General features: G+C 42.7%; 2 protein-coding genes across 2 annotated transcripts in view; one reads left to right on the top strand and one right to left on the bottom strand.

The window, feature by feature from the left end:
• LOC121297304 (radial spoke head 14 homolog) overlaps positions 1 to 22,731 on the bottom strand; it is a 56,137-nt gene that overhangs the window by 18,393 nt on the left and 15,013 nt on the right. The gene's annotated exons all lie outside the window — the stretch shown is intronic.
• LOC121297303 (guanine nucleotide-binding protein G(z) subunit alpha-like) overlaps positions 1 to 22,731 on the top strand; it is a 38,405-nt gene that overhangs the window by 5,410 nt on the left and 10,264 nt on the right. Inside the window, exon 2 of the mRNA XM_041223544.1 lies at positions 11,211 to 12,611. Within this exon, the coding sequence (XP_041079478.1) occupies positions 11,889 to 12,611 (723 nt within the window). The 5' untranslated portion in view covers positions 11,211 to 11,888. The remainder of the gene's footprint in view (positions 1 to 11,210; positions 12,612 to 22,731) is intronic.

Genomic DNA, 22,731 nt, shown 5'->3' with positions numbered 1-22,731 from the left:
GGTTGAATGAAAGAAGCCTCAAATCCCAGACTCAACTACTACTTGAAACGATAATGACGACTCTTCATGTTGAAGTGATCTGCAGGATCCAGCAACACACCCCCAACCTCAGAACTGCAGAGCAGAACTGGACAGATCCAGCAACACACCCCCAACCTCAGAACTGCAGAGCAGAACTGGACAGATCCAGCAACACACCCCCATCCTCAGAACTGCAGAGCAGAACTGGACAGATCCAGCAACACACCCCCAACCTCAGAACTGCAGAGCAGAACTGGACAGATCCAGCAACACACCCCCAACCTCAGAACTGCAGAGCAGAACTGGACAGATCCAGCAGCACACCCCCAACCTCAGAACTGCAGAGCAGAACTGGACAGATCCAGCAGCACACCCCCAACCTCAGAACTGCAGAGCAGAACTGGACAGATCCAGCAACACACCCCCAACCTCAGAACTGCAGAGCAGAACTGGACAGATCCAGCAACACACCCCCAACCTCAGAACTGCAGAGCAGAACTGGACAGATCCAGCAACACACCCCCAACCTCAGAACTGCAGAGCAGAACTGGACAGATCCAGCAACACACCCCCATCCTCAGAACTGCAGAGCAGAACTGGACAGATCCAGCAACACACCCCCATCCTCAGAACTGCAGAGCAGAACTGGACAGATCCAGCAACACACCCCCATCCTCAGAACTGCAGAGCAGAACTGGACAGATCCAGCAACACACCCCCATCCTCAGAACTGCAGAGCAGAACTGGACAGATCCAGCAGCACACCCCAAACCTCAGAACTGCAGAGCAGAACTGGACAGATCCAGCAACACACCCCCAACCTCAGAACTGCAGAGATCCAGCAACACACCCCTGTCCTCAGAACTGCAGAGCAGAACCAATCGCTTTTCATTTGGAATCGTTTGGGCAGGGGGTGGAATCACTGCTGTTCTCTTGCACGATTCTGTTTCTTTGTAAGCACAACATGAGTCATACAATGTGCTCTCATTCTGAATAATAAATAGTAGAATAGTAAATGGCAGCTCAAACAGATCAGGGACAGAGCTACAGTGTGTGCATGCATAAATACTGCACAATAATCTGACTTTTTAGAGAGATTTCTTTTCTGTCTTCCTCCAAATGCACACCACGATAGTCCTGTAAAGACAGTGCCTTCCTGCACAATGACCTCTTGAAAGCTGTGGAAATGACGTTCGTTCCAGTTTACCATGTCTGATGTGACGAGGCGAGTCCAAGAGTAAAACCTGTAGGGCACTGCGCTCTGCTCACAGTGAAGCTCGCTGCCCTCCAATAGCTGCCCCTTTGTGCATGGTAGGCGATGATGTCATCTGCAGACACATGATGGGAGGACAGTTTCACTTTCCTTAGTTCCCGTGTGAAGAAATTAGCAGAGCTTCTGCATAAAAAGGTGCAGCATCCCATCATCTAATCTAATTATGAATTATTTCCGCATATTTTTTTTTTTTTTTTTACTTTTAATCAACTAACAAAGAATAAGGAAGAATTTCTGACATCATTTCTGAGTTTTTCTTCATGAGTGATGAGATACAAAGCCACGATTCCACAACCTCCCCCCCTTACTGTTTAGACCCTTTTTAATTAGCTCCACTGAAAAATAACTGTATAGCTTTATTATATACTGTTTTATTATTAATACACTTTATACCAGCCTGGATATAGTCCATTGTCAACATCATTGAAAAGAAGGAACAGGGTGATGAAGAGAATACTGCAAAGCGGCCAATTGTGACATCACCGCTTTGGAATTCTGAATGGAATTTCCAAGAGGTGCCTTGGGTATGATTTTTTTTAGCGGGTGACATGAAGAATACACTGAAAGTGGCATGGCTGATGGCATGAATAGGGCTTCTCCTTGATGTGTACAACAAACGGTCAACCTGTCCCGCTTATTAACCTATACCCAAAACACATTCCTCGCACCTCTTCAAATAAGCAAAGTTCAGTGAATTCTCCTGATGCAGGAGGACACACGCTGGAAACAAATTCAATGAACTCTTATTGACCTGCATGCAGAGAGATCCTTCGTTTCATTAACAAACTATTCATTCTTTTTTAAATGACAGCGTTGAAACGCTTAGCAGTGCCTTTGTAATCACAAGTGCAACGGGTGTGACAAGAACTGCATGGCTTATCATGTGTATTAGAGGGACCTACTCAAGGAAGACAATCCTGCAGTGTGGTTCTCATGTCAAATTCAATTTGCAGACGCGGTCCCAAGGTGAAACATTTAAGCAGATATTTGATTAAACATTCCATGGCTATGATGCAGCCAATTCAATTTGAACCAGGAGTAATTCTCATGGCAGCGAAAAGTAGAAATTCTAGTCACAGAAAAATCGAATCTCCTGTGACGCACATCTGGCCAGACAGAAAGCTTGGTGTGAATATGGCCGGTCCCGAGATCACAGCATGCACTCCACTGAACCACAGCTATCACAGACTCGAATCCTCCCGACTCTTGCCATCTTATAAAAAAAGAAGTTTGTGCAAAACCAAATGAATGTATCTTATTTTTTCATTTTACTACTAGAATATATATTTAGAATACATTACATATAGATGGGTTTAGGGTATAAAAGCACTGTAAAATATATTCTGTACTTAACAAAATACTGGTTGACGTGGTTCAATGCAGATGTGTTGGCTAAAACAGATCTAAGGGGAATGCAGAGCAAATTTAAAATGTGAAAGTCCTTTTCTTAATATCTACTCTGTACGCATCTGCAGTGTGTTTGGAAACAAAGGGTGTCCACTGAGCGATAACAGAGCTTGATTGTAACCATGCCATAATGTAGATGCCATTTCAGAGCGTGCTTATCTAACTTTAAATTCAATTAATTAGCTGGGAAAATACAAATGCATGCAATAAACACAGCAAATGTCGGTCCATTCCTTTCTATTAATTATGAATTCAAATCAAATAATAACTCCTTATTTACCCTGTTTAGAGCTATAATTTGTGTTTTTTTCCTAGAATGGTAAAGTAAACAGAATAGGCTCCCCAGAGAAGCATTGTGGTATTTAGGCTTTTATGGATGATTTGTGCCCCTACAGCTAAATGCTGCGCTCGGGGAACATAACAAACTGGACAGCTTTGAGATAAAGTTGAGGCACAGGTGGCTGGACTGTGGATGAGTGTAGAACGCTGTGGAATTACATTCTAGAATGAAACAGAACATTTAAAAAGAGAAACAATTTGAGTTTGAAGTTAATATGTTGGATGCTGATCCATCTAAAATGGATTTCTAGGGAAGAAAAATCAATGAACATACATTTCGGTCAATGGGATCCCGAACACGAATAGCCTTTACAACTTTGTTTTTCATGACATACTCTGCAAACAGAGATCAGTATCTCACAGTGAAGAAGACAGTGAACAGAGACTGAGCTACATAACAATGCACAAACTATACAGATGTATTCTTACATCACTCCTCATGCCAAGGCTCTCCAGGGCGCTTCACAATTACAATGTAAAAGATCATTAATGAGCTGGTGAATTATATTCCGTTCCAAACAGGAGAAAGCATACCCAAGACACCCCTCTTCCATCGAGATCTGAACGATTCACATGAGGGACAATGCACACATCCTCAGCCATGGGTTCTGGTAATTGCGTGCTATTTTATAACTGGGAGTGTTTGTTTTGTGCTTTGATGTACAATCTGACATCAAAGCACAAACAGCTCCAGCGAAAAACAACGCTGGGCTAGATTCCTATAGCTTTTTATTAGAACGATTTTTTTTTTTTTTTTCAGAAATAGTAAAACACACCCAATAAGAATTTACAAAAAACTGAACAAAAACCATTCAGTCGTCTCTGATTTTGGTTAGAATTGACACTGTTCAGGATTTGGAGTAAAACAATAAATAAAAATAATAATAATAATAATTAAATGACTTCTCCGAGGCATGAAAAGATAGTCCCCATTTGTCTCGGGATTAATTGCTTTATCGGAAACAGTGCAGCCTCTTTCAAAAAACAATCTGTAATTTGCTGATGCCAGACTCTCATCCTACATGTGAAAATAGCAACGCCATTGCATGTCATTAAAAGTCTCATTTGAAGCCATTATGCTCCACAGCAGCCCAGCTCTGCACACATTTGTTACAGCCTGAGAGAAACACAATAATATTAATGGGTTTTATGCACGCAACGATACAGCTTGACATCCATAAAGCGTGACAAACCTGTGATGTATCCATTCAGTGCGCTAGATATTAATAAGCAGAGTAGCTGGAAAACATGTCTTTTGAGAGACTTTACCTTTGCCTAAACCATCAGTGAATTGCCACCCCCTGGTGTGTGCTGGAGTTGTCTGATCTTGTCTAATAAATTGGCACTGGTTATTATTCATCATTGATTTAATAGATGGATTGAGGTCAAAAAAGCAGATCTAAAAATCATGGAAATACAGTTTGACGAAAGTATTGACCATGCTTCTTCAATGCAGCGAGTAATTATTACCATACAAGGCAACGAGATGCGAGGCTTCACTCACTTTCTGTGCTAGCGGTTATTTTTAAACAGACCTTTGAACAAAACTACAATGTACGATTCAGATAGACATGCTTCTGGTGCCGCGTTCACACGGCTGCTCTACATTTGTATTTTGATTGTTTTAGATTTTTGTTGTATTTACAAGGGTACAATATCATGTAGTAGAACATTTTATTAACCTGATAACAGTACAGTAGGTTTGCAATAATGATAAAATCGCAGGCTGCAGATGATGAACGTTGCTTGCAGAACAGCTGTAATAAAAACAAGCTTTGCTGAAGCAAGTGCTGTGCATGAAAGCAAGAGCTGTCACTGGAAGCGTGGAAGGAATGCGCGATACACATTAGCAGACTGGATAGGTGATGAGGACATTGCGTTTCCCTGCCATGCGCAGTCAAGGTCTAGAATCCTCACTGAAATTGCTTATGTGAGTTCTAAATCTGATTGCCAGCGAATCTGCACGCTGTGGGTGCACCTGTCGCTTGATATTTTTATGAACAAGAATCTCAGCATCATACACAAGCAGAGCTCCATGCCCACACTCTGCATAGTAAGATATAGATATACTTCCTCTCTACTTTTCTTCAGTTAACAAAAGCTAGTTTTAGTACCACAGGAGTTAGCATCACTTGCAGGGGGCGGGGGGGGGGATAACTGCCCCCCCCCCCCCAAATTCACATAGTTTGTCCTGTTGTTGGTTGTCACCCGTGTAGTTACGGCATAGAGGTCGCTGCTCAAGACTACTTAGCGGTGAAGCCGTCAGCTGGAGTCGCCAAGAACGGGAACAAGTCCGCTTAGATGAGTGGACTGGACAAATTGGACCTGTTTAACTGGGACCAAAGGTTCCAGCATTAAGTCGTAATTTCTAACACTAGTTTAAGACATAGACAAAAGTATATATATAATATATATATATATCTTATATATATATATATATATATATATATATATATATATATAAAGATAGTGATGGAAACTAAACTAAAATACAAACCCATGAAGCAAGAGGGCATAATACCAGCACACACTTCAGCCCAGCTCTAGAAAATGACAAAGTAGCCTGTCCTGACGGGGACAAAGGCACTTCATGGGTCATTTCTCTTAACTCTTAGCAATTGTCAAGACCAGGAATCAAACCTGGAGATCACAGTGATAATTAATAATAATAATGCAAAAAAAAAAAATTCAAAATGTCTAACTGCAGCAATCTGCAGAATAAAATTAAGTTTTAAAATAACAGTTAAAAAAAAAAATATTTCAGCCATACAGCAGTTATTCAGGAGCTATGCAACAAAAATTCAGGAGGGTTTCTTACATATTATATAAGTTGAAATAGTCCTGCGATTTTGTGGTTTCTGATATTTTCAAGTTTTTGGCAGGGGTAATTGCTGAATTATATTTATTTGACAAAATACTGTGAGCACTGCTTATAAAAGTGCACAGTCACTGCCACCAATACAACTCTGCAATGACCAAACTGAAAAATAGTTTTAAGAAAAGTTGCATGCTGTTGCTACTGTAACCCAGTAAAACCCAAACACAGTGTCCTCAAGCTGATCTAGATTACTATTCGTTAAATAGAAAAGTGAGACAGCAATTGATGCTTTTAATCCAATTCCATAAAAAAACCCAAAAATGCATGCCTTTTTTTTTTGCATGTGCAAAACTAGTTCTTTTTTTTTTTTAACCACTTGCGCTGTAACCGGAACACATATTTGCCAAGATGCAAATGTGCCGTCCTGACATCCCAGCTGAAGACAGCAGCAGTGCAGTGCTGTCCCACCTTTTAATGAATTTGTTTCAGAACAGCTGCTGATTAATGCCACGGCATGCCCGCTGTGCACCCCCTGCTGGCAACACAGATTCCCCAGTTGGAACGTACGGTACAGTAGGGCTTGCATGAGGGGACCCCAAGTGACCCCTGCACTGTAGCGTGCTGCTGCTGCACTGCAGGGATGACAAGTGATGTTGCAGTGCCTGTGAATCGCAGTCAACACGTTCTACTGTGTGTGTGTGTGTGTGTGTGTGTGTGTGTTGATAGCATTGAATTGATAAGAAATCCATTGCAAAATGATACTGTGTGGTGTGCTGCTTCTACAAGCGAAACAGTTATTTAAAGATTAGAAATTTGACGTCAGATTATCTAATGCGAGGTGATTAACAGATTCTTATTATACAGTCGGTTGCATCCTGGCAGTACCAAAACAAGCCATCAAAGTGCTGCTGTGAGTGGCAGTCCCTGCTGGAGAAGACACTGGATCCTTGGTAGTGGTCGAATGAGACTCTTATAGCAGCCCTATTTATAATGCCTGTACCTAATCCCCAGGAATGCCTGATACGGAAAGAACAAATTATCAATCATCTGAGCTGTTTAGTACCAGGCTCTGAAAAACCATTAGTGAGGCACAGGTGCAGCAGATCAGATTAAAAGCCAGAACAATATTGGATCATGTGCTTTTATCAATGTGTTATGGGCTCAGCCTCCTTAGGGGTTTTGGTCCATCGCTGGTAAGTTACTTCTCATTTGACTGTCATGTGCTGCAGGGTTACATTGGGTATCGTCATTTGAATATCCCTGCTGCTCCCAGAATGCTAACTTGACCACACCCTGTATTTGGCTGGTCTTCATTCCTGATAGAATTTGTGAGCTTATCTTTGTGGGGGCAGCTTGTCATGTGTTTAGTACTAGCGTGCCCATGTGGATAGCAATGGTCCTTCTCACAAAGAGCTCTTTATATTTGAAGGACAGTCTGATTAAATACAGCATTCAGCTGTTCTGGACTTCTGTTGAAGAAAGCCATGTTTCATCAACATCACTTTTCATTTTCTTTTTCGTCAAAACAGACTACGGCACAAGTCTTTGACTAAAGGTAACGTTAGGCAGTTCAAGACCCATGCTGATCGGAGCTGTGAGAGCAGAATTTAAAAAACTTATGAGTTCAAGCTTTGTGAATCAGGAACCAAAGTTATACAAACACATTCTGTACTGCTTAAAGTTGTTATTACTGTATTCATTATTATTATTATTATTATTATTAATGACAAAACTTTCAGCAACAGTTTAAATATAGGTCCAAAATGAACAGCAAGAATGTACCATTGGAGTATTTTTGTTGGATGGGAAAACATAAAAAGCAGTTGTGCAATTTTTCTGTAAACCGGCCTTTTCTAATGTGGACCAGTGTGTCTCCAAAGAGTGCGTGTTTAGACTTCTATCCATTAAACACAACCTTCCTTCCCTCATCTGAGCCCAAAGCACACAGGAGCCAGGTGAATCCCATTAACTGGGGCCCAGTGTGCTCTCAGCACTTCAAGAGAGCCAATACAATGCCCGTTGGCCCCAGACAGACAGGTAGACTCGAGGGTTCAGCACCACTTGTGTTCATGCTTAATATCAACTCTACTATGCTGACGAGCCTACAGCATTAGAACACTGCATGCTGCATAACTGACAGTTTTTGCTTAAGAAGTTGTTTTTTTTGTCTGTTTCTTTTGTCTTATGGAAGCCCGGGGTAGGATCAGGAGCACATTTTTCAAAGAGTGGAGCACCTTTCCCCTGATCCAGTCCCCAGTGCATGGAGCTGGAATGATATCTTGTGAGAGGGACTGTCGGCTGTGATGGGCTTTACAACCAAGGGCTTGCGTTTCTCTGTTCTGTCAGGTCTGGGATCAGCGCCCTTTCAAAACCATAAAAAGCATAGGCAGCAAAGACACGCGTGGCTAGGGGGTGCAGGAGTCTCTGAGCTATGGCTGGGAGCGCTCCAGCAATACTGTAACGTATCTTCAGCATTGTTTCAAGGTTACAAGATCGCCATCGTTGTTTTTCTTTATCACAGTTTTCAAAAGTCTTTTAGAAGTCAGGAACCAATCTGCCAAACAACACTAATTGCTTTTCCCTCACATACAAGACTGGACCCTGGGCTAGGTGAATAAACCACAGACAGTGTTTGAATGGAGTTTTATCTAGAATACAGAACCTTGCTGGGTGCTCTAATTCGCTGTGTGCGGAAGCAGCAGCCTGCGGGAATATTGCACATTATTACTGTGCAATTTATTATCCCTGCAGCTCACCATTTTTTTTTTTTTTTTTTTTATGGTTTCTGGTTTAGAAATGGGTTTAGAAATTCTGAAGAGAAACTAAAACATTTGTTTGAAATGACAAACATTTCGACAAGAAGTCTTTTTCAATGTCCTCTGAAGTCTTCTTCAGCATTCTGAAGAATAGCTATGGACAGAAACGGGTGTTACTCCAGAGCTCATGTTGCAGGGTGAAATCAGCTAATATCGGCTCCTATTCTACTTTACTTTTAAAAAATGAAACATCAGGATCTTTACATTTTAAGAAAGGAAATACCTTGACTCCTCCACATTACTCGCTACACTACACAGTGAAGTGGGCTGGCAGGCTTATGTTATGGGTCACCAGCTTCGTATAAAATCAGGTTAAAAATTAATCTAAAAACATTTCCATTCAGGAGGGTAGAAGTGGGCTTTATCTTAACCCTGCTTGCCATGTATTGCCATGCTTATCTAAGATGTACCATGCTTGCCTATGCTGACTTCACTAGGGTCTGGCTGTGCTTTAGGAGGCTCTGCCTTACTATGGTACACCAGAGTAAACTTTCACAAGGGATAACCTTCCAGTGTCCAGCCTGGCATCCAGGGCCACAGCAATATTAACTGTGTGCAGGATGCATTCTTGAAATTGTAGACCCTGATAAAAAGAAATCTACTGCATAAATCACTTTGTAAGTGCTGGGAAACAGCTGGGAAGAGGGTCTCTCTTTTCTGTTTTCCCAATCTGTAAATGCTTTTTGATTAAAGTCATGGCCCAGATTATCCACTGCAGGCAAGTCTCCCACGTCCTATATTTACTATGGAGGGGGCAATCTGCCCAGGGTGTTAAATACAGGCTCCCTCAGCAGTGTCGCTCAGGGAATTGTCTAGATACAAACTGGGTTGAGTGTTGTAGAAGCCCTTTAATTATATCTTTATAAAAGCTTCAAACAGTGTAGCAAATAAAAAAAAAAAAGAATGATAAAAAACACAAAACAAAAGACAGCTTTTTTTTTTTAAGCTTTAGCAAAAAATTATTGCAATTATCCATCACATGTTTGGTACTGGGGTCTGTTGTAAGGTTTATGTAGGAGAGCAGCAGCAAAATTCAAATGCAGCCCCAGCCTGTGCTGTAGCAAGACTGCTAGAGCTTTATCTGTCAAGAACATATTCGCCTTGTTAAAAATAATGATTCTGCCTTTAGCAGTCCACTAGTAAGTCATGAATGTTTTACACTCCCCTGCGTGAATGTTTTGCTAAAGCTTAAAAAAAAGCTATTATTTTTTTTTACTGTACAGTTTACCTAGTGCCAATTTACAGCATCCTGTGAAAAGACAGAAACGGGATTCTTCATTAAAAATGGTTTAAAATGGTTACCAAGGTTTGAAACAGCTTAATGCAGCTTAACACACTCCTATAGATGACAAGTCTCCCTTACAAATAGGGGTGTAAAGATGAACAGGACATATCGGATCACACTAAAAGAGCTTACTGCAGTTCACCAAGTAGGGCCAGAATGCAGAATAAATGTGCTTCATAGCTGGCATGAATACATACCCTCTCCATCTCATTTCATTTGAGCTGAACGCAATATTCCATTGTTAAATGATCATTTGAATGTGTGCATTGTGATAAACTGATCATTTGCCAACAGAACTGAGAAAGATGCTGAGCACTGTTTGTAGACAGGAACAGCTGTGATAGTGTGTTCAGAGTTTGCACACGTTTATCATTGCTAATCTATAGAAAATGTTGTATGTGTTGAAACTTGTACAATAGCTTGTTTAGAGCGTATTACTGTGCCTGCAGCGTGCACTGTTTGAACTTGACCACTGCTGACGAGCAATGTGGTGTGCATCAGCGAGACTGGTCTGTAAATGTAAATGAAGCCTGCAACACTGTAAAATGAATGAACACAGTACTGTGAAGTCTTATGCCATCGATGAGAAAAGGGTCAGCTGTGCACAAAAAAAAATACTTTGAGGTTATTGAAGTTCAAGAACCCGGTGTTCTTGATAGTCTGATCTCAGAGGGGCTTAATCAGCTGCAATAAAAAAGTGAATCTGTCACAAGAGCCCCGGCGCTCCTGGAGTCTCTCAGCTGCACTGTCAGTAGAGAACACTGGAGGCGTGCATGACCAGGTGTAGGCTTGTGTCCTGTGTGCAATATCGACAGGAGAAAGACAATCCAGCTAGGAGTCAGGGGAAGCAGCCTAGAGACTGCTGAGAAGGGGAAAAAAACACACACAAAAATATATAGACAAGCATTCCAGGGGCTAGGCAGCTGTGTGGATTGGAGATGGGATGCACATCTTCAGTTTGAATCCGGACCAAGCTCTGCAGCTACTGAATGTCATTTTCATCATCTGGGCATGGAGGCTGAGCTAGTCTACTATAAGGATGTTGCTACAAGGCATCATTGAACAGCCATTGCCTGTTCCTAATCTGGTGTGAACTGTAAGTAGCTGGGGGAAAAAAAAACTAAAAACATTTGCAATCTGTGACATTTCTATTGCATTCTTGCTTTGTTTGTTTTCAAGTTATAATTCTAGAGATGCAGTGTCACTGCAATCACATCTCCATGCTAACTGTCCCATTTCCCTATTCCGCAGGCAGGCAGGCAGGCAGGCACTGATTCCATACAGCGTGCTGCTCCAGTCTAGAGGGAGAGACCACGATCAGAGAGACTGCTGCCACTTCCCCAGTTTCTACTGCTGCTGCTGCTGCTTCACATAGCACAGCCCATCACTACGGCAACCGGGAGAATACAAATTAAAAAAAAAAGGAACCAGCCTGATGAGTGTGCGCTCCTTACCTTTGGAACAGAGGGTATGAAATGGAAAGGGGATTGTCTGTTTTCAGCAGCGCTGCACAGAGAGGAGAAATCGTTCAAGTAACAGGAATGAACCATTGTCTACCCATAGGAGAGGGGTAGTGATATGACGTCTTCTGAACAGAGGAACAATACATCGCTGGTTGCTGTGTGCATTTTATTTATTTTTTTTGTATCCCACTGCTAGGAGCCAGTGAGCTGACCTGTTTGCCTATCAGGTATTGAATAATTGTGTGTTTTGTGTGATAAGGGCACACCACCTGGCACAAGGATTGTAAGCTCATCATCCCTGCATGCCTTGTTATAGCCGGTACAGCAGAGTCAACCTGCTTTGCTGCTGCTGCTGAACGAGTAGTCGTAGCAGAAGAAGAAGGAGGAAGGAAGGACGGAAGGAAGAAGGAAAGGCTGCCCGTGTTGCTGCTGCTCTCTTTCTTTCTCCCTATCTCCCGGGAGGAACATGGGATGTCGTCAAAGCTCTGAGGAAAAGGAGGCTGCCCGGCGTTCGCGCAGAATCGACCGCCACCTGCGATCGGAGAGTCAGCGGCAGCGGCGTGAGATCAAGCTTCTCCTTCTGGGCACCAGCAACTCGGGCAAGAGCACCATTGTTAAGCAGATGAAGATCATCCACAGCGGGGGCTTCAACCTGGAGGCGTGCAAGGAGTACAAGCCCCTGATCATCTACAACGCCATCGACTCGCTCACCAGAATCATACGGGCGCTCACCACCCTCAAGATCGATTTCCACAACGCCGACCGAGCCTACGACGCAGTCCAGCTGTTCGCGCTCACTGGCCCGGCCGAGAGCAAAGGGGAGGTCACCCCGGAGCTGCTGGGGGTGATGAAGCGTCTGTGGGCCGACAGAGGGGTGCAAGAGTGCTTCTGCCGCTCCAACGAGTACCACCTGGAAGACAACGCGGCATACTACCTGAACGACCTGGACCGCATCGCCGCTCCGGACTACATCCCCACCGTGGAGGACATCCTGCGCTCCAGGGACATGACTACCGGCATCGTGGAGAACAAGTTCACCTTCAAAGAGCTCACCTTCAAAATGGTGGACGTGGGAGGGCAGCGCTCCGAGCGCAAGAAGTGGATTCACTGTTTCGAAGGGGTCACGGCGATAATATTCTGTGTGGAGCTGAGCGGCTACGATCTCAAGCTGTACGAAGATAATCAAACGGTAGGAGCTGGCTCCCCTTTCTGTCTTTTGTGTGCGTGTTAGTTTTATTTCTTTCATTTGTTTGTTTTCTTTTTCGTTTTACTTTAAAATGTGCCTGTACAGTACTTTAAAAGGGGTGTCAATGTGGAAAAAAATATGTGCATAAACATTAGATTTTACAGCACATCCACCAATGTTCATTTGGTAAGTAAAACTTCTAAGAAAGTGGGTAAACGTTTTGGCTAGTGCCTTCATCAGAGTTCATTCTCCATTTTAAATGCAGCTGTGGGTGAAATTATCCTTGCTTGGGCAGTCTGTTGTGAGGGTTTTAGAACAATTTCCTTTCCCTGCGAGGATTCTGGCACTGGTTCCCAAAGACAGACGTAGAGAAATATTAGAGCAACACATGAGCAACCCAGACCGGTGTTCCCGCGCAATCTGACAGGGAGGAACGATGATCCTCCTGCACTTCAGATCAGGTTGTTTCACTGAAAGGATGATTGCCGTGTTCTGACATGCAGTGTTCAGCCTTCAGGGCATTAGGGCTGTATTCAGCTTCTCAGAGGTCTGCATATAGAAATGTTGAACTGAAAACCTGTCCAGAAGAGCACATGTTTTGAGCTAGAGGGGACATCCCTGAAACCCTTTTAACATTAATAACTTCACAGTGCAAGATAAACAGCCCTTAAAATGACTTCCGACAAGCATGAGTCAACCCGATATTGCTATTCCTTAGAGTGCATTATACAATATATCTTCTTGCATAATCTGCTTTGGATCTGAAACCAGACCTTTGATTAAATTAACTAATACAGTGATAACAGAAGGATACACTTCAGCCTATACATGAGCACAGAAGTCGCTTTTTTTCAAACAATTATATCCGTTTAAATGGCTAATGAAATAAAATCAATTGAAACCACTGAAACTAATAGAATCCTGCCGGCGAGACTTCTTACTGCCTGTCTTTTGCACACAAGCAAGCATCTTTACTTTGCAAGCAGTCTGAACAGCAATGCACGTTCCACTCAGGAGATTACCCACCCTGCCAGTCCCTCCCCACAGACGTATTAAAAAGCCCCACTGGTGATGCATGTAATCAATCCAATACATGTTGAGATGAAATGCATGTTCACTGCTGAAAGCAAAAAGCAAAGCTACAATGAATATTCCTCCCACTAGCCCTGGCTGGCTCTCAGGGCACATTTGTATCAATACTAGTCCCACTTTATTGATTTTGTTTAAAGGTAGAGATCTCTTGTGCTGTACAGCTAAAGCCATGTAGTACCACATGTTAATGCATTGGCTTTTGACACTGGTTACCAAGACCTGACCTACAATCCAGATGATGGATTTAGTGTTAGTTATAAACACAATTAAAGTGCAGAGTTCTTCGAAGCAATATAACAACATTACAGAGAGACAGAAACCCAGATTTGAAAGCAAAATACTCTGGGGAGCTGGAGATAGTGAAACTTTTGTTTCCTAATGGCTTCTAGCTGTCCTGTTAACATCCTGTCACGGTCAAGCCTCACAACGCCGTAGTGTCTGCACAGTGCAAGACCTGACAGGACGTGTGGTCACTTATCAATAGTTTAGCTCCCCAGTCTGCCACCCCATCAATCCTGATCATAAAAGTCAAACCACATGATCTACTCTTCCAGTCTGCAGAATATGAAATCACGCTCAGGGAGCAAACAATGGTAATTTGTCCTTGACAAACAGTCATTTATCATGCACAAGGCTGGTAATGTGTTGCATGACACGAGCAGGAAATCTCAGATGATATGCTAAAGCTGTTTTATAGGGTCTAGATGTCTCTTTGTATTCAAACTGTAAAGGGCTGTTTGACTGTAAAGACTGGCATACCCTTCCTGCCCCTTGGAGTAGAAACACATGTTCTATTCAAGCACTGCATCTTCATATTAGCTTCAAGTTACTGGTGATTCAATGTGGGAGCTATTTTTTAAAGCATTTATAAATCAGGCTTAGCGGTCTAATTCAGCAGCCTTTCAAGTCTGTCACCTCAGGAGGCATCGCTGATATATACTTATCACTCAGTGGACATTATTCCACAACACAAAATCGCTGTGCTTGAGAGAGGCACCACATTGAATGGCAGGGGGTGTCCAGGTCAGGAATCAAAGTGCCCATGTCTTACAGTGGCCAGTTTCTCACAGTACCATTCATGAGCGCTAAAATCAGAAGCACCAAAAACCATTACAAAACACACAATTAGTTTTGCCCCATTTGTGGTTCAATCCATCTTTCTGACACTGTTTGTAAACTGACTGCACGGCTGAAATTTTGGCCTGCAGGTTGTTGATGGAGAGTGAATGAAGACAGTGTTGCGCAGTGCAGAGACAGAGATGTGTGTACGTGTGTGTGTGTGTGTGTGTGTGCGTGTGGGTTGATAGCTACTCAACACTAACAACTTGCATTAACTCTTTTAATACAAAATAAAACAGCACAGTTTGGATTGACGTTAATGCTGGACAGTGCAGTGTGGATCTGGATCGTACGATCAGTTGCTTATCATTAGGCAGCAGTAGAGAACATTAGCTGCTCTCCCGTTCTATAGCACTGTGCAGCAATTCTTCATGTAGACGTGACAGGCAAAATATAAAGCAGCATTGTGATGCTTTCCAGAGAAAGCAGTCAGCCAAGCAGCATATTGAATGGTGAACTCATTTAAGCTGCTTGTGACCAAAAGATGTAATTAATGGGCGTTACATCATATCACGTGACCAAGTGATTCTATTTGAAGTGTGTTTGGTTTTGCTTTTCTCTCTGCTCTAGACCTTCATGCCTGACTGCATCCCCTGATTATCAGCAACACAACACTGGACCGTCTGACTGCAGCACTGTGTAATCTGATTAGGAAAGGGCACTGAAAGAGTCCCGCAGACCTTGGGCTCCTACAGCTAGCTGTTATAGTACACTTCGAGTACTTCAAAATCTATATTAAAAAAATCCTGTAGAAAGAAAGGGCTGTTTTTAGAACTGGCTTTCTCTGGCTGGCTTTCTCCCGTTGCACAGCATTTTGATCCATTCCTGGTTTTACTATGCGTTTAATGAGCTTGTTACTATACACTGGGGCTAATCAAGCACATATTAAAACCTGGAACGGGTGAACCTGCAATGCAACAGCAGTCTGATTTCCATCCCTGGAGGGTACAATAGTTACCCAGAGAAAGCCTCAAGTTCTAGTCTTGCAGAAACAGAAGGGGTTTGCAATCCATTGCTTCTTGTTTCATGAGTCTTTAATTGTTCTCTTCTTCTCCTCTGCTCGAAATGGAATATTTTTCACCTTGCAACATTCCATCTCACACTGTTGCTGTGGTAACAAATTAAAACATTCCATCTCACACTGTTGCTGTGGTAACAAATTAAAAACTGCAGACAAGTGGGTGACAGCAATGCCAAATGTCAATTCCAGAAACCACAAAACACCAAGAGACATGGAAAAAAGAGCAGCTCATCTTTCAATCACACGCGGAGCGGGCTGCAAGTTGAGCTGCCTCGAAGGAACCAAAACACTTTTTACAGCTTCAGACTTTTCTTCGCAAAGCTGTATTCACCAGCTTAAAATATGAATTTACTACCAGTCACAACGAACCGATGATGCAGTTTCTTGGCTTATCAAATCAAACAGCGGCATCTGTGCTAAACTTAATGGCATTGCAAGCTTCTTTTCACATGTGGAAGGTTTCCTAATTAGTCACTTATCAGCTGCAAGTCAAGAGGAATGAGAGAGATCCATAAGCAATTGACTGTGATTAGTGACCTATTAAAACCTTATTGTCAGCGTGTTCATTCTGCCCTAACACATGCACACACTCACACGCACACACATGCCTGATACTCTATTGAGAAGAGCCTGATCATGTGATTGGCACATGGGTTATTCCACTGTAGCTTGACACGGTCAGACAAGCTGCCGTGCTTTTCTATTCATGCTGTAGCAGACATGCTGTAGACTATCTGCTATGCTCTCTAGACTCGCTGGCTTGTATCAGATTGCCAACCAAGACCTAATTATTACAGATCGTATTTTAACTCAAAGCAGCAACTTCAGAGTTAGAATGGTAATACTGTAGATAAAGCCTGGCTTTCCTCATTATTTTAATGAGCTAAGCAGCGGTTGGCCTTAATAGTGCCATCCTAATATGTGTAACCCTGATTTTCCATGAACCTCATTTCACTGTATTTTTATATTTTAACCCAATTAGCACAATTGTCTTTCTATAATACCGGACATCCACCCTGCTTCTTGTTAAGTATTTAAGTGCCAGTGCCAGTGCCAAAATGCAGAGGATGATGTAACAAAAATAGGAGGACTTGCACTATATAGGGCACACTTATGTGTGATTGGGCTGCCCCGTTGCACGCCATGTTACAACAAGTTCAAACAAACTTCCTTTAAATGACACTTCGGTCTCTTTGATCAGCCAGTGGACACCTCAGCGACAGAAAGAAAAACATTGACTTTAGATAAGGTTGCATTTACTGTAGCTTGCAGCTTGTCAATAGAACTGATATAAATAGAACACATGTAAATAGAATCTATTTTCTATGAACTTCTATGAACATGTTTGTGTTTTAGTGATCTGGTTACATGATACAGTTCTGTATTTTTTGTCTCAGATATCGTACCCGGCTCAACCCTTATAAACATTTCCCATTGTATAGTGAAACAAAGCATAATGCATAGTGAAACAAAGTACAGTGAAAACATGGTAAAGCATTACCGTAGGTAATATTTGAAAAGAACAGCAAGATATGGTAAAGCATATTAAATAGCAAATCTGGATAACTATGGTAAATGTACAGACAAAGTGTGGTAAAACTGCAAAAATACTGCAATGATCAATCCTGCACCATCCCCACCATGGCGGACTGAATATACAGCAACATGACCCAACAGATCTCCAAGGGCCAGTCTCTGTACTCCGCACAGTAAATGTCAGCGCTGGTTGTAGCGCTCAGCTGATTCTAGTTTTAAAGCCAGCAGGAACCAGGCAGATCTAGGAGAGTTTCCAATTGAGCTCTGTTTCTTTTGTGGGACCTGTTTGATGCACGCAGCACAGACATGCAGGGCCCTAACAATGGGGTGTGACAGGGAAGCAGAAAGGAGAAGCATCAGCCTCTTTCAGATTCTGTTCTTTGCTTCCCTGCTACATCTTTCCCATATATCACAGCTCCAGAGCCAATTCTGTTCAAGCTCATTTTAACTGCAGAGTCAAACATGAGTCACGGCTCAAAGTCCAAAACACTCACAACACAGTACAGCTTGCACCAACAGCAAGCCACGCATTTAAACTACGTCATAGCGTGTGATTTTAATAACATCTGCTGGCCCTTTAATAACGACCTAAACAGTATTTAGATTGTTGTATTTAGGTTGCTTAGATATAGCCATGTGATTAAGCAGGTGGGTTTGACCCACTCGCAGTACGCATCTAGTTTTGAACACTGCGTTAATAAAATGTGTTTCCTCCCTTTCAGTGGTTCTTTGGGGGTTATCCATCCACAGTGTGGAGTTCAGACATGCTCCTTGCCTCTCCTTCTTCTCAATAGGATTCTGTGCAATTCAATCTCTGACCCTGGCAGACATCGTATTGTATTTGATCTATTACTGTTACTGCCGTTCAGTGTGCCAAAGCTTGATAATATAGCAGCCGAGCCATTCGAGGTGTGCTGGTCAAAGTCAGGGAGGGGAAACGTGAGTAAACTTTTAGTTGTTGTTGTCGTGACTGCTGTTTGGCTCAGTGACACACAGAGAGCGTTTTGTTGAAAAGTTACTGCAGGAATTCTAGGCTCCTGCTGTCATGTATTTAACTTAAGCACAGGAGACAACTGAAAACTGAAATGAAGCAGAGGGCCAGCGTACCTCGTTGACACAAAATATCCCCTGGCACTAAATTACATTCCAAACAAGGTCAAATATACCTTGCACTGACCCCCCCCCCCCCCCCCCCCCCCCCAGTTCAAAGGGTTTCATTATTCATTTTGGGTTCTTTGTAAAGTGGAATTATGAATGGGCAGCAGTGGCAGATGTGTCCAGTATTCTGCTGAATTAAAGGAAAGGGCACGACACACACATGTGACTTCAGAGACTGGGACCCACCATCGTCTGGACAGAACAAGCAGCTCAGCCGTGATCTCCTGACAGCCACAAAGCCTGCATTTATTTAAGTGAATTAGCCTGAATGGAAGCGTCTTTTTTTTCTTCTTAAATAGATGTTACTGAAAGGAAGGAGACGGGACTGTGGCGCCCAATGAAAAGAAGCACTTGAAAATACATTGGGCTGGATTTACTCCAAATCGCCATTAGAGCAATTGACTGTTCCTGAAAGGAAAACCCCAAAGCATCCATTACAGTTCTGAAACAAATAAGAGACGGCTTCAGACTCACTTGCAGTGTGACAATTTGGAGTACAGGCTCCACTGTGTTGTGTTCTGAAGACAAGTACTTGTGCAAAACTTGTGGGATGGCTATTTATCCCTCTCCCTTATGAAGGGAAGGGTTTTATTTTACTGAAAGTGTCCTTCAATCTTGTTTTATACCAACAATAAATTCTACTACTAATAATACTAATACATTTTAAAATATAAAAGAGTTCTCCAGTTAAAATGTGATTCTTTCACTGCTGTTTCGAGTCACCTCGCTACCGTTTCAGTTTGATTTTCTCATCTTCACTCATCATGTTCTACTCAAATCTATGCAAAGAATGATTCCCATATATCTTAATCAGGCTGTTATACAGATAGGCTGGATGTGGGTGGTGCCTGCTGTTCAAATGATAATAAGTATTCACAGCTCTTAGTAGAATGTATATAGCCAGGATAAAAAAAAGAAGATGGAAAACGAAAACTGTATTAAAAAATAACTCCAAGCTCTAAAACAAAAAGAGAGAGATGAGCTTGCTGTTGGACGTTTTTAACAGTGGATCTGTAAGCCATAACCGCCGTACATGAAAAGCCTCATTCATACCTGCGCCCCCTTTTCTCATACATTCATACCAGCGCCTCCTTTTCTCATACATTCATACCAGCACCCCCTTTTCTCATACATTCATACCAGCGCCCCCTTTTCTCATACATTCATACCAGCGCCCCCTTTTCTCATACATTCATACCAACGCCCCCTTTTCTCATACATTCATACCAGCGCCCCCTTTTCTCATACATTCATACCAGCGCCCCCTTTTCTCATACATTCATACCAGCGCCCCCTTTTCTCATACATTCATACCAGCACCCCCTTTTCTCATACATTCATACCAGCGCCCCCTTTTCTCATACATTCATACCAGCGCCCCCTTTTCTCATACATTCATACCAGCGCCCCCTTTTCTCATAGATTAATACCAGCGCCCCCTTTTCTCATACATTCATACCAGCACCCCCTTTTCTCATACATTCATACCAGCGCCCCCTTTTCTCATACATTCATACCAGCACCCCCTTTTCTCATACATTCATACCAGCGCCCCCTTTTCTCATACATTCATACCAGCGCCCCCTTTTCTCATACATTCATACCAGCACCCCCTTTTCTCATACATTCATACCAGCGCCCCCTTTTCTCATACATTCATACCAGCGCCCCCTTTTCTCATACATTCATACCAGCGCCCCCTTTTCTCATACATTCATACCAGCGCCCCCTTTTCTCATACATTCATACCAGCGCCCCCTTTTCTCATACATTCATACCAGCGCCCCCTTTTCTCATACATTCATACCAGCGCCCCCTTTTCTCATACATTCATACCAGCACCCCCTTTTCTCATACATTCATACCAGCACCCCCTTTTCTCATACATTCATACCAGCGCCCCCTTTTCTCATACATTCATACCAGCGCCCCCTTTTCTCATACATTCATACCAGCACCCCCTTTTCTCATACATTCATACCAGCACCCCCTTTTCTCATACATTCATACCAGCGCCCCCTTTTCTCATACATTCATACCAGCACCCCCTTTTCTCATACATTCACACCAGCGCCCCCTTTTCTCATACATTCATACCAGCACCCCCTTTTCTCATATATTCATACCAGCGCCCCCTTTTCTCATAGATTAATACCAGCGCCCCCTTTTCTCATACATTCACACCAGCGCCCCCTTTTCTCATGTAAACTGACGCTTCAGTCTATGTGAGAGCCTGTGGCCAGACCCGCCACATGGGCCAGCAGATCCCTGCTGATTGCACACTAATTCACTGCTGTGTTTCACACGAGGTTAGCGGCTCCGTTTACAAGCAAACACATAAAGCCAAGCCAAAGAAGAACAACACAGAATTCCATTGTTGCTACATTTATTGTGGCTTTATTTGCTGTGCAGCAGTCCGGGATATGGGGGAGGCAATATGGATATGTCTCAGGGGGCAGACGAGACCAAAACAGCGTAGTGTGAGAATTAGCAGCATACGCAGAACAAGTTAGGATCTAATGGAATGTATTAACAATCATTTGATTAGGGCTGCCCCTGCTGGAGCAGGCAGGCTCCAGGGTCGGCTGTGCATGACAGGGCTTGGAGTTGAACTGTTACAGAGACAGGATGGGCAGAGTATAATACTGAGCTTTCAATAGAGGCACATTGGGACTCGTGCATCACATGGTATTCAGTTAGTCCTCGACTAATCATCTCATTAAATACCTGACTGTTTTCTGTGCTATTCATTTTAAAGTTTAGTGGCAATTTAACCCTTTCTCAGCTCATCCTCACTTCCGATGTTCTGAAACACTCCCACGCACAGATCTGAAATTCACACTCCTCCTTGAAAAAGCTCCAGCTGCAATAACAGTTCACACGCACGGCAAGAACCTGCAATGAAACGAACCGAACAAAACAAAGAAAACAACACCTGGATGTAAACTTGAGGGCCCAGAGGGCTACTTTCTTGAATCATATTACACGATGTTCAGAAACATTTCTATTATTAATTCTCAAAGACAGTGTTTCATTCTGTACTTGCAGTAAATATGGACCTTTCATCATGCTTAAAGAGTTAATACAAATATACATAGTTCTGAGCTAACAGTCAAACAGCAGCACTTTTCCATAAAAACAGTGCATTTGATAACCTCATTACAAGGGGAACAAAGAGTTGGTCAGTAATGCAAACACATGGCAATACCTCACTTGCACATATTACCTGCTCTGAAAGATGCATCTAAATATTGATGCTGGTTTCCTGGGCTCCCTGGAAGGCACATTAATAAGAGTGCTGATTAAATACTGTATGAGAGTCCTGGTTAAATACTGTATGAGAGTCCTGATTAAATACTGCAGGAGCCTCACGATGCTCATGAGTTTGCAGGAGGTGATCGGGGGTATTGTCTTTGCTGAACTCTTCTTGCTTCTTCGATATCTTATGCCCTCTGTTTTTCAAATTGTAGAGATCAATGCATTTTGTTATTAGTACTTGGGTGAGGGATACCCTTAGAAGACGGGTGTTAAATGCCCAGTATCAATACGAAGTACGTGTTAGCCCCAACTGTGGTAGATCCATCCCTTTCACTTCATGTTTTTAACCATGAGAACAGCACCAAACAAGCTGTCTAAGCACACACAGATGGTCAAGACAGAGCTGTAATATTAACAGCAGGCAGCATCAGAGATGTTTAAAACATGCGTATTGTCATTCTCTTCCCTTTACTGCACACCTACACAGATCACAGTTTAATTGTATAAGAGCTGTATACACGCTTGCTGCTCTGCATATATCGCCACTGCTTGATAGGAGGGAACAAATGAGGTAATTCAATGAATCTAAATAGTGGTAGACCAAAACACTGCTGCTGGTTAGATAACTACACTAAGGCTCTGCTTTTTGTGCCAAGGTCATGAAAGCAACATCTCCAACAGCACATGCGAGTCTCTAAGTGCATGTAAAATCTCTGGGCTCTATTTGAATTACCGGTACTTACAGGAGTGTTAGGATTTGACCCTGTTTAGATCTATAGACTAGACCCCAATGTGCAGCTTCAATTGGTTTGGGTGAGCCAGCTCAATCTGAATTTATAGCGTATTAGTATACAAAGATACGATATTGGTGCAATGTTCAGCAAGGACATTATTTGGCAATACTCCAGTGTTTAGCTAGTAACTGGGGGAGAAGGGGGG

The sequence above is a fragment of the Polyodon spathula genome, chromosome 22 (genome assembly GCF_017654505.1).
Source record: "Polyodon spathula isolate WHYD16114869_AA chromosome 22, ASM1765450v1, whole genome shotgun sequence".
Classification (NCBI taxonomy): Eukaryota; Metazoa; Chordata; class Actinopteri; order Acipenseriformes; family Polyodontidae; genus Polyodon; species Polyodon spathula.
Note: the sequence above shows the minus strand (reverse complement) of the source record. Positions and strands in the feature narration are given on the sequence as shown.